At 41.9% G+C, this 13424-nt stretch overlaps 1 protein-coding gene across 2 annotated transcripts; it reads right to left on the bottom strand.

The window, feature by feature from the left end:
- Window positions 1–650: 650 nt before the first annotated feature.
- Window positions 651–13385, bottom strand: LOC134193950 (kelch-like protein 18). 2 transcript variants are annotated; one of them, XM_062662822.1, is made up of 6 exons: window positions 12795–13385; window positions 7802–8035; window positions 4888–5089; window positions 3262–3498; window positions 2926–3075; window positions 651–1421 (listed from the first exon to the last, which is right to left on the bottom strand). In XM_062662822.1, the coding sequence occupies exons 1-6, from the start codon at window positions 13215–13217 to the stop codon at window positions 808–810; spliced, it is 1860 nt and encodes a 619-aa protein (XP_062518806.1). In that variant the 5' UTR covers window positions 13218–13385; the 3' UTR covers window positions 651–807. The 2 variants fall into 2 exon arrangements, with proteins under 2 accessions (XP_062518806.1, XP_062518807.1); XM_062662823.1 differs by lacking the exon at window positions 7802–8035.
- Window positions 13386–13424: the final 39 nt, after the last annotated feature.

Consider the following 13424-nt stretch of genomic DNA (forward strand, 5'->3'; position numbering starts at 1 on the left):
CTACAACTATTAAACATCTTGATCTAAAATACCTGCAAGTGCACATGCTCACTGTACAAGACACACTAAAAAACTCAATTTTGTACCATCTCCCCCTAGCCTCGTCCCCAGACTCACTTGAGGCTGGCAGTGTCCGGTTCCCATATGACACTTTCAGCATACGAGAATCAGAAACTGCAAGGCTCACGTGAGTCTGGGGATGCGGCTACTCTTTCCCCCCCCCACCCCCGGTCTAGCAAATCCTGAATCCACTACTGAGCCATCATATTTACTGGGACATTTGGAGCTCGAGGCCTTCATTGGTGCATGTCTCATGGACTGCCACTTGTACGGTGGACTGCGTCGTCTCCAGGTGCACGTAGTTCTTGCATTGAAATACAAGACGTAACAGCACGGACAAAAGGAACACAACATGTACATCTTGTAACCTCACATGTTGAGGAGACTTGCAAATTGCTAAAATTAATATTTGCCAAAATAAAAAATTGACATTTTCCACCATTTTTCTAAATATGACAGGAAATTTAAAAACAGAATCAGTCATTCATTCAGTCATATTATCATTACCAACATTTCCCCGGTCTACGGTATACTGTATACAAAAATAATGCTCAAGCAAGATGGGCTTCAATGTGAATGAAAACCAGTGATTCTTGCAACTTTTTCCCATTTCTTCACTAATTTAAATATCAAATAAACTGCACTACCTACACTGTAAAGCAAGAAACTCTAGTAATGGATTGAAAACGATATACATCACTATCACGAAAGATCTCTAATTCTATTCCAATATCTGAAACATACTGTTTAACATTGACTTTCACGTCGACAAAAATTCTTCGAGTTAGCGTGTTTGTGTGGACAAATGGGACGTCGCTTGCTCAACACGCCACAGCCGGCTCCACCTCTTCGCATGATTAATGGGCCAACCTGATGCCATTCATCAGTTTCATGATCGTAACGTTCAACTGAGTTCAAGTGAATGGTCTCGGTGCCACCAAATCCACCCAAGGCATACATGTAACCATCGGCGACGGCAGTGCAATGTCTGCACCGTGACACATTCATTTTCTTGATCGGAGTCCACGTGTCAGTCTCTGGATCGTATTTCTCGCATTTTGAAAGCCACTCACCACATGGGTCAAGACCGCCTGTTACATAAAGTACCCCATTGTGAGCAGTCAGACCAAGCCGATTTCTAGGCGACGGCAGTGGTCTCACGTCTGACCACTGGTCAGTGTGCACGTGAAAGCGTTGAAGTCGATCCACAAAATTCATTCCATCATTACCACCACACACGTAAATATACTCACCCAACGAATCAGCAGCAGCGCTGGTTAGAGGAACACCCATCGGACTGACATCCGTCCATTCGTCCATGTCAGGGTCATAAACTTCCACGGAGTTCATTCGAGACGTACCTTAGAGTAAACAAACAGATTTTCAAACGTAATTCATTAGCCTGCCTGTCTGTCTGTGAGTTTGTCTGTTTGCATCCTGACACTCATTAATAATCAAAGGGACACCGACTCTGTTAGCCTCGGGCTCCACATAGCGTCGAGTTCGTTTTGCTTTATGTTATTGAATTCGAGTTTCTTGACAACAAAGCGTGCCTACTAAATTACACTTATACAGTAAAACATGTAGTTGCGACCACCTGGCTAGAGCAACTATTATACTGTGCACAACCCGTTGGTAACATAAAATGACCTTGCTAATGCGCCCAACTGGCTAACACGACAAACGACTGCTGTGACTGTGACCAAGCTGAGGCCATAACCTCTAAGTCAACCGGATGCAACTTTCCTACTCAAAGGGCTTGACTTTAATCAGAGTACATCAGCTATTATACAGGACATTTTGTGTTTAGAAGCTCGAATCCAGTTCTGCAACCAATGGAAGAGCAATACCTTGTACATGGCCATGAAGAGAAAAAGCTGAACATCGGCAACCTTGGTAAAGTTATCAAACTCGCAGAAGAGAAATCTGCAGGCATGTCTTAGTGAAACATCCGGGAAACCAACCTTTCTATAAAGACCACCTGTCTAATGTGACCACTATTTGTGGAACCGCGCATATTACACAAGTTTTACTGTACAAGGATAAAGCAGATAATAAACCTTGTCAACCTATAAGGTAGTTGATTCACGTCTTCACTAGTGCGTTTTTCAACAATGTTACATATAAGTTAGTTTCAGATTCCACATCACATCACACAGAATTCACTCTTGTATACGAAATTCGATTTCTTGACAAAGAAACACGACTCCTTAAAACAACACTCATAGCATACTGATTCGAGTCTTTACCATTGCTTTTCATGCTAACCTCTACACCTGACCCGAATTTTAGTACTGCACTCGTGAGGTTTGTTTGAAGTGTTTTACACTGTCTTCAGGATATGGAATCAAACAAAATGTACACAAAATGAGGCCCTGGCTAGAGTTTCACAACACTATAGTGCACGTGATCTAGTCAGTACACAAGGAGGCATGTTGTGGTGCACTGCATAATCTGGTCAGTGTCACTTAGAATACTGTTCAGGGCAAATGGCTAAAGTAAACAAATGACTAACAAAAACCATGACAACTGAACTATTTAATTAACTAGCAACATACATAACCAAAATAAAAACCAAATATAGAAACGTGTGAGTACTGTGCAACAAAATTTGTGCAACAAAATTTGTGCAACAAAGCAGTCCAGCAGAACCAACTTTGATGAGCCAATTTGGTCCCTATGAGCAATTTTGTATTACAAATTCGGTCCTAGGCAAACAAAAAGTCGCTATGATTTTGGTTATGGCTGGGGTCACCTACATCGTTGCAGGTTGTGCATGCACGTTCAAGCAATCACCAACGAGTGATACAATGAAGAAAGTAATGTTAGTTGACATGCTTATTATTAGTGCTCTATAATTCTCACCATTGTGTCCCCCTATCATGTACAACTTGTCTTCGAAAGAAGTAGCAGCTGCACTATCACGAGGATAGTTCATGTGCTGAGCTGGCTGCCAATTACCATCCAATGGGTCATACACCTCAACAGAACGGAGACATATTGTGCCATCGTGACCTAAACACAAACACAACAGTAAAAGCACTGCAATGGACTAAAGAAATAAATTATTTTCGGTAAAAAAAAGAGAGCATGGACATCGATTCATGTGTAATTAAATAAAAAGCCAAAATGGTATGTGCTGCTCACACATTCAAGTGTATCACTTGTATCTTATCCCAATATAACTAAAGATTGACTAACCTCCTAAAACATATAAACACCCCTTCACAGATGTGACAGACAGCCGAACTCTTTTCGTCGTCATGCACACCTCGGGACTCCAAGTATCTTCCTGAGAGCTGTATCGTTCACCACTAGCATGCTGCTCAAACACATCTCCCCCACCCATAATCACAATGTCATCCAATCCTGGGAATATACGCTCTTTTACACCAGGATCTCGACGTCTCCACGCAAAATCATACGACACAGCACTGCCTGTAAAGACAAATGTGCATTACCAATCATGAACCGTAAAATTAGTGGCACACAGTAGTCAATCTTACTTTATAACAGGTTATTTCCGCAGTCTTAGATTACTGTGATTTGAGAATTTACAAAGTTTTAATTACTGCAACTTAAATTGCTGCAGTCCAAACAGGAAGACAGTCACTGGTACACATATGCAATATGTGTTAGAACAGTGACTTCTTGGGACTCCACGAATAGACCTAAATATCTGTGAATGCTATTTGTCCGTTCCGTGATTTCTTTGCAGAATTCGTAGAATATCATGATCGCAATAAAATAATCCAGTTATACGGTACCTGGTTACCTGCCTGTATGTAATTACTTACTTGCAAAACACTTAATCGAGCTATAACAATAGAAAAAGTAGACAGTAGACATTTGCTTATCCGAAGCCTCGATTATCCGACCGTGTTAGGGCTAAGGGTTACAATAGGGTCACATACCCATCTTGTGCAAGCACAGTGACAACGTGTAGTAATGGTGACAAAATATACGGAGGCTTCTAGAATTAGTTTCAACTGTTTAGTGATAGCAGTTTGCATATATAGTACACATATTACGTCTTCATGCAATCCATTCATCAATAGTGTATTATACATGTTCTCTCCATGTACATACTAAAACTAAAAAAAACTGGAACTCCAAGGTACGGTTGAAACTCTAACGCTTTGCTTATCCATTCTTTTCACTTATCTCTCTCCCCCCTCTCTTCTCCCCCCTCTCTCCTCCCCCCTCTCTCCTCCCCCCTCTCTCCTCCCCCCTCTCTCCTCCCCCCTCTCTCCCCCCCTCTCTCCTCCCCCCTCTCTCCCCCCTCTCTCCACCCCTCTCTCCTCCCCCCTCTCTCCTCCCCCCTCTCTCCACCCCCCTCTCTCCACCCCCTCCCTCCCCTATTCCTCCATGGCTTGCCAAAGTGGTAGGATAATCGAGGGTGGACTGTATTTCAAACTGTTTCGGTACAGTATATGGTATAATAAATAATACATGTACAACTGAAAAGTCCACACCGAAGATCACCGTTTTCATTATGATGCATGTTATAACAGTTTACGTTATAATAATTCAACTGATGAAAGTTCATAAACCGAAACATTCTGAAAATATACAGCCTTCATTCATTATGCTGTGTGTTATAGCTCTGGTAAGGTCTTACATAGATATAAAGTCACTAAGCCCGAGATACTACACGTAACAAACAGTCATCATTACATTGCACTGAGTAGCAACAACCTTGACTTCTATCTGTCTGCGTAACTATCATGTCGTGCTACGATATCTGTATTGCAGACTACATCACTTTGCACACACCGAGAACATTATTACGTGTGACTACTCTAACAACAAACGTATTGCAAATACCATTTGGAGTCTCTCCAACAACAAAATTTCTGAGGTAAGTAGCAGTTGGTTCATGGTTTCTCACCAACGGATGCTGATAAAGTGAATAAATTAAGTAATGTGGATGCATCAGTTGAAGGCGAACATCATTAAGAAGACTCAAGAGATGCCGACTTCGTTCCTTCGCATTGTAACCAACCCATCGCAACACAGCCTCACATACCTGAAAAAGCATACACACAAATATCAAACCTTGGTAACATAGACAAAACAAACATTAGCCATTTAGAAAAGCTAGCAAACAAACTCGTTTTGAAAACAGCTTGACCTTCGAGAAGTCTACTGGTAGTTTCAACAAAAGCTAATACGCTTTCATAAAGAAGAAGTCACATTGTTGCCATTTAATTATTCTAGAGTTGATACTGCAAATAAAAACATCACACCACAGAGAGCATGAATAATGAGTGAGAGCAGGTGTACTATGTTACAAATACAAACAAAAAAGTACACATACAACGACACTACAAAATCAGGAGAGTTTAGCACAGACAGTCATCATCGCTTGATGCCAGACCAATCCTAAGCCGCTACAAACATCACATACTTTAGGGTCCATTCAAAATTCTTGACAATTTCAAGTGCGCATCAAGCATACACTACGAGATGTAGGGTACGTACATAATGTACATACAAGCGTACATTACGGCCTCTGTATGCTTCATAAGAAATGCGGAATTACATCATGCCACACTAGTCACCCATATGTACGAGATTTTTCAAACATGTACAACCGTGGAAGCCTATTCCAGTTTTGTTCTAGAACAACCTCAGCCGCCCTTAAAGAGCACAGCTGTCTGGAGCAGAACTGTGGAAGAACTCTATCAATACAGAAACATTGAAGACACACGTTTTGACCCTCTAATACAAGGAATCATGGTCAAACTATTGATTGAATTGTGCATCGGCTTCAGAAAGCGTCCACTTTGTATGTTTGTGAAATCGTTGATACTTCTGAACAACCCCTTACTTGCCACCACTAACCACAAATTTCTTTCTTAGAACACAGAATTCAAATGTAAAGACAAAAAATAACATCAACTGTCTCTATGTGTACTGCATCTCCTGAGGTTGCTCTCTTCCATTCACACTAGCACGCTTGCAAACCGTGTTGAGAGGTGTGAAGCTAGACCGAGTCGGGGCACGCCTGGAAACAATGCAGGCCCACGTTCACACAACTTACTACTGTAGCAAACTTTAGCGAGCCAGTGGGTGTAGCCACTCGTAACATACGCTAACTCTGAGAATTATGGATTGTCAGTATGATTTCGCTACCATATTATTGACGGCACTTCAGCAATCCAGATCGGCATTTCAGCAATCTAGATCAGCACTTCAGCAATCTAGATCGACTTATCGTGTCAGCTCGAAAAGGAAAGAAGGCAATCACAATGTGTACATCGCCCACACCCATCACACACTTTGCTAGTACAACGGCATCCCTCAAGATGCACTTGTAGAGTATCCACCATCCAATCACAAACAATGTTTCTTCTCCTGACCACGCCGTTTGCAACAAACTACATGCACAAACACGCTTGCATATTGGTAACCATTCACACTAAACAAACATCCGAGCCGAGCACGACAAATTGGAGCGATCTGGGACAGCACACTTTCGGCCCACTCGGCACGGCAGGTAAGCGTTCACACTACATGAAATCAAACCGAGCTGATAAAACCGTGCTGGTACGGTAAAATCTGTTAGTATGAATGGGCTATTACGTGTTCAGGTGTACCTGCACTCATGGGGCTCATAATGGAAACCAGGATATGCACATACAATCAAGAACACAAGCAACAATCGTATCCAGAAATGCCTGTGAGCCACTGACACGTCATGTCCCATATAACTACATGGCATCAATGCAATGTCTTCTGTACAAAGCACACTGTACTAAACAAATACCAAGAAGAGTATTACTGTAGCTTGCATCAAAAGTTTGTACCACTAGACGCCTCAATGTAAAAGCTACCTTTCAGAAACAAATTGTTTTTGCATGCAATGTCGCTATAATTATTAACCACATGCACACATATGCTGCTTGCTCTCTACTGTTTAGTTACTAAAGTTACTATCTAATTAAAAGAGCACTTCACCGATTGACGCATGCGCAGAAGACGTTAACGTACGTTAAGGCCTTGGGCTGCAGACCGAACTTTTGCTGTGTTGCACAGCACATTGTTTTGGCCTCTCTTTCCAAGGCCAACTACTAGAGCACACAAGAGACAGGTCTAGACGCTTCAGGCCACTCTAACAGTGAAAAGAGAACAAGTTACAGTTCATAAGCGACTCAGTCGTTTGTATGTTGTAGACTTCACATGATCGCCTTAAGCGACTTGCAATCACTCAGTCTTTCGCACTTTCCTCTGTGTTTCTTTCTACAAATGGAAGTGATACTACAGTACCAAATGGCTTGAGTGATGAAAAAACACAGAAACGCGCGTCATTGCACATAATCATGTGACACAAGGTGCCTTCATTCTACAGCTGAACCATCGCCGTGTGTGTACTGTTTGCCATCAATTGAAGGAGAGTCAGTGATGCAAAAACACATTTTACTTTCGCCTACACAAATATCAAAGTTTACACAAAGCCGTAAAACCAAACCTACACATCATGGACGTTCTTTAAAGAAAACGTCCCCTACAATGTTGTTTTTTTGCATTATCCTAATGCTCAGCTATCGAGTTTGCTCTGAGATAGTGCCAAACTTCCCAAATTGAAAAAAGACCAGAAACAATTAGCTATTGCATGTGCGTCAATTGGTGAAGTGCTTTTGAATTACATAAAAATTGTCGGTTAATTAATAATTAAAATTAATGATGAGTTTGTGCATCACCAACAAATGTAAATCACGAGTAATGCCTCCTATACCTGGTCTTCACAAGCAATATTGAGCTCCATGTGTTTGGTTAGCCACTGTAGTCTGTCCAGTGGCAACTCTAGAAACTCATCCTCTCTCATAACAAATACAAACTTTTCCCGTATAAAGATGGAAGCCTTCAGTGCCAGCTTGTCACACATATTGCGATCCGCAAACAGCCAGAATCCCAAGACATTCGATACATCAATGTGATGAGCCAAAAACTCACAGCAGGCCAATTTCACCTATAATATCAACTAAGTATTCTAAGTCTCACATGCAGCAAATGTCTGCAAGCAAGCAAACAAACAAGACAAACTCAACCCACAAAAAATCATAGACAAATAGAAACTCTGACTCAATAAATAAGAAAATTACTTGGACAAGAAGGCAGACACACAGACAGCTCCACAAATAATAATCAACTAGACATTCTGCCATCCTATTATTTCACGTCTTCCTGAATCTATGATTTTTGCTCACACCCACACCCTGCACTGTCTGCTATGCTGACCTCTTTCCAAAGAGCAAAATAACCTTCACAAGGTCACACCTTTGCTAGACAACATAATGCCTATGTCTCCTGCAGGCGTCAGACTGGTTAGCATAAATAGATGGTAATCTATAATCATCCACATCAGCCATACTTCTTCAAAGGACACAATTAGCCTGCCACATCCCTGAAATTTACTTAGTGGTTGCTGACAGTAGCTGTTTCTTTATTGTATAAATACTCTACATTAAACTAATTGTAGTCCATTGTTAATGTTAGGCAATGGGGTCACTTTGTGAATGTGCTAATGTATTGTGTAGCATCAGTGTTTGAAATTCCCAAAATTTGCTAGTCCCAGTGTAACAAGTAGGCGTGGTCACAATGGCCTTGGACATCAGACACATTTTTCATGCTCCCTATCACAAGGTTTATGCACAGGACAAGTCATTTTACAAACAATTATAATTTTCGCACTCAAGCATTAATTAAAGCAACTCTGTTGACTTGTTAAAACTAAAATTATCTTCAGCAACTGGTATAACTAACAACACCAATGGCAACATGGACCACAGAACAATGCAACTTTTAGAGAACTAATCATTCTCTAAAGTAGTATTTACCACGTGTTTGGATTGGTTGGATTGAATTACTGTTCATTATCAGCATTCCTAGAAGTGTGAGGAGGTGCAAACCATAGTGTGAACACACCTACTAGTGTGTTGCTACCAGCTGTGTTGTGTTGTTGATCCTAGTAACATGTACACTAAGTGACTTGTACAGTATACACGCGTCTCTCTCTATTCCCCAAACCTGAATTCGCAAAGTGCATGCGGTCACACCAATCCAACCTGCATGATACAAATGTTTGGAATACATTCTGCCTGGTCCAGAGTGTCACATTACAACAGTGTAAAAAGTTGTAGCCTCGAATTTCCAGACCAGAGAGGACTTCTCGAACTCTAGTCTGGACCAAGTCAATACTAAAAGGATTTCGGAAGTATTTATCAATAGCGATGCTAAATGGTAATCTAAATGGTAGTCTAACAGGGTAGGATCGTTTTACCTAGATCAACATATCATTTGTAAATGTCATGAGATCTCACAAACAAAGAGACATCTGCAGTGTTTGCAGCGACATCTTGGTAGACGGTATGAAACCAAGACTCTTCGATTCATTGGCAGACCGCTAGCTAGTCTAGCCGCTCAACTGGCGAGATTATCGCTCGACCAGTTGTCAAAGGTGATGGTCTAGCGACGCTGCTGTGCCTGTCCTGTCACCGCAAGCTTGAAAATATCAAAGAACTGAAGCTGAAACTAAAAGTAAGATGTGTGCATGCACCAGAGTCTTCATCATGGCTCTGGCGTGCACTTAGCCGCCCACCCAGTTTTCACAAGCGCGCATAATCAGCCCTAGTGTACTGAGCATAACCAATTACTGCTAAACCAATCAGAATTTACAACCAACATTCCGGCTATAAGGAGCTGATTGGCTTAGAAGGCTATTTCCGAAATCATTTTCGCGCACTCTGGTCTGGAAGTTCCAGACTAAAAAAGTTGCCACTCAACAGTAACAAGATTAGCTAATTAGCTACACAAACGCAATTTGACTCTCCAGAGACTGCAAGCCGCTTAGCGCCGCAAACATAGCAGATTTTACCAAAGCTGGCGACTAGCTTTGAAACATGCAGTCGCCAGCGGAAAGTTTTAGTTGCCATTGGCAAATTGACAACTGCAATTTCGAACACTGAGTATATTTAGATACAAGCTCCAATGCCCGGCTTCGCTGGGGGGGGGGGGGACAACACATGCCAGGTGCTTCTCCTTTCCACTTCATAGCGCCACAGTTGACACACACGTTTGTCATAAAGCCAATACAATATGGAAGTAGAGGAGAGACAGGTCGCCTTTATAGGTAGAGATTATAGCTAAATATACAGTCAGTTTACCACATATTGCATAATGGACTTTCTCAGGAAAGAGACCAGGCAGTCTCTGAGAAGAAATAATCGTTACAAAATGGTTCACTGCAATACTATTCCTCTAGGATGACACCCAAGCCTTTTTAGTAGAAATCATACAACTTGAATTACACACAATGATAGGTTATTGAAAGTGAAACAAGTTGTCTGGAAAGAAGATAGCAAGCAATAGACAAATAGCAAGCAATAGACAAAAAGGCATTCCAAAACTATCTGACCTCGTAATGAATACTGTACTACTGTGATCTCTAACTTCTATACTCTGTGGCAAAATTACTTGACAAATAGTACATAATGAACACAACCAGAAAAATCTATTGCTAAATTCAAGTCACCATATTCACTAATAATGACATTTTATTTGTTTGCCAACAGTTAGTCTATAAATACTTGCTGACCCTTTCGAATGCAACATCATCAGCTTCTATTAATTCATCTTGCTATGTTGTCACATATAATAATAATGACATCTAGAATGTGAATATTATCCTACCTTCCCTTTCATAAAACAGACAACACAAAAATTGGGGCACTTCCACTGCAAACCAATTTCAACATACAAATAGATACAAAGTCATTGAAAATGTTTGATAAACAGTCTATTCAAATACAGGTTCTAATGCTACTAAGGGCAAAAATAAATAAACGTAATAACCATAAACAGACAACGATAATATAAGACCACATTGTAATACTACAGCCATTACTGAACCTATTCTGTGCTCCCTGCAAACAGCACGTTTACCCAGACTGTCCTGTAAATGAGGGACTAGCCATGCCTGAGCTGTGCCAAGCCATGCTAGCCCCGAGTGTCAAGTTGGTGGCACTAGCCCAGCCCGACCATTCTTGCAAAGCCACCCAGGCTGGCCCATGTGTACAAATGCTTACATCCATGCTACACGAAGACTTCACACGCTCATTCTTTAAAAAATGGCATGGGAGCGAGCAGAAACGATGTGACTGTCTGTAAAGTAGGGCGTGTTTCCATTAACGTCTAAACCGGTTTAGCAAGTGGTTCAAGCTAAACTGGTTTAAGAATTGAGCTGTTTCTACCTGCACTAAACCAGCTCTATTTTAAACCTAAACCGCTTTCTTAAACCCACTTCAAAGTAGGTTTAGCAAAGTGGTTTAGGTTTAACTGTCACGTGACAGTAGCCGCTTGTTTAGATGGCTTCTGACAATGTCATTTTGATGATATTGACTATTTTGCTGGGATAGGATTGCCCTAGAAGATGTAAGGGTCGTTAACTAGGGGAAAGAAATCAGTAGCTACGGAAAGAGACAAGACGGTGTCCTTGGTCAACGTCATGCAAATTCCTACTAGCAGATGCTGAATCAGTGAAAACCAACAGTTGCTCTACTCGGCGACAAAGCAGCCCAATACTTCAAAATAAGGCGTTCCTAGACGGTTTGTTTTGAACATCCCGGATGTTCAAGTTCCTAGTGGAAACAGTTGCTTTCTTGAACTGGTTTAGTTCTTAAACCCATTTAAGCTAAACTAGTTTAGGGTGCAGCTAGTGGAAACACGGCCCTAGAGATCATTCCAGCACCAGAAACCAAAGCGTAAACATTTCTCCTGGTGCATGATGGAGCCAGCCCTTGGCTCACAACACATGTTCCTGTACAGAGGATAAAGCCTGGTTCACAATATTGACGCTGACGTCAACGTCAACGCCAACGTCAACGCCAACATCAACGCCAACATCAACGCCAACATCAACGCCAACATCAACGCCAACATCAACGCCAACATCAACGCCAACATCGTAGTCAACTCGACTGATGCCGATGCCGATGTCGATGTCAGCGTCATCCTGGCCACAATATCTTGAGACTTCACTAAGTTCCGGTCAAAGTTGGTCTGGAGTCTCAAGTCAAACTACACTCGTGTCTAATCATGGACAACTATTGCGATGATGATCCTTCTCTTGCTGTTTCTCTTGTGGCATCAACCACATTTCTTCCATTTCTAGATCCAGGATGCTTACAGCTCTGCTGATTCGCTAAAAATGCCCAAGTGGTTACATTTGAGGCTGACAACTTCCAGTTTTTGACGCCACTTTGTCCTTGTTCACAATATTGACGTCCAGGTGGACGTCAGGACGCCAGGTTGACGTCCATGTTGACGTCCATGTTGTCATTAATATTGTGAACCAAGCTTAATTAAGAAATACTCCAAGGTCTCAACACAATCAAAACTTCTGGAAGTCAACTAAAACATGCAAGAAAACATTCTAAACCCTTACCTAAACACAAATAAGACAATAACTAGTGTGTGACAACTCTGATCAAGATCCTATCTCATGTGTCAACAGGAGGACAACCAAAATAAGTTCCAATACAACAATAAGAAAGAATTAACTCAAGCCACAGCTCAGATCAACACACCATACGGTGGCTTACATCATGCCCACAAGACCTCCACAAAGGTGTAACAATCTATCTTTAGCTTCCACTACTAAGTAATTCACTATCACTACTTCACACACACAGCACCAATCATGACAACCGACATTCTAAATCAACCCTCACGTTCGTAATTTGCAGCAAGTCGGCCGTAGGAAGCAACCTCTGCACGTTATCCGCCGTTATGTCTATCCTACATGTGTAGCAATACTCTATCAACTGCTCCATGACGTCGTAATCCTCCGTCTGCAGGTGCACGACACCGCTGCGGCATTCAATCAAGTCACTGCGAAACATGGCCTCGAAAAACGGAGAACACGCCGCCAAGACGAGACGATGAGCCTTGAGAACCTTGCCGCCCTTCGTGTGCAGCTCCATATTACACATGTCGCCTTCCTTTCTCATCTTGTTCATCTGTAGGAGCGCGTTCGACGCGTGGTCGGCCGATTTGAAGACGTACTTGTCGGTGTGAGGACCAAATCGTGCGCGCTCGGCCCGCGCTCGGCAGAAGATGGCGTTCACTTCGGAGATGTCGATGGCCGGTTGCATGTTGGCAGCGACGGACCGGTGCGCATACGCAATCAAACCGTGAACAGCCCGGATGCCTTCAGTTCGACGTGTGGTTGCCCAACCAAATTAATTAACTAAGTAAATAATTTGGATAATTTATTACACAGTAACTAGACCACAAACTTCAACATTCAATATAAACAAAAATCAGAAAGTCGATACGAAGTTAATTGCGCATGCGTCGAA

The sequence above is a fragment of the Corticium candelabrum genome, chromosome 18 (genome assembly GCF_963422355.1).
Source record: "Corticium candelabrum chromosome 18, ooCorCand1.1, whole genome shotgun sequence".
NCBI lineage: Eukaryota > Metazoa > Porifera > Homoscleromorpha > Homosclerophorida > Plakinidae > Corticium > Corticium candelabrum.

Excerpts from the sequence above, each read along its gene's own strand:
- LOC134193950 (XM_062662822.1), bottom strand. The coding sequence starts at position 13,217 with ATGCAACCGGCCATCGACATCTCCGAAGTGAACGCCATCTTCTGCCGA. Across the intron at positions 5,090-7,801 it reads ATATTGCTTGTGAAGACCAG|GTATGTGAGGCTGTGTTGCG; the intron begins GTATAGGAGGCA and ends ATGCTTTTTCAG. Across the intron at positions 3,076-3,261 it reads GTGTTTATATGTTTTAGGAG|GTCACGATGGCACAATATGT; the intron begins GTTAGTCAATCT and ends GTTTGTGTTTAG.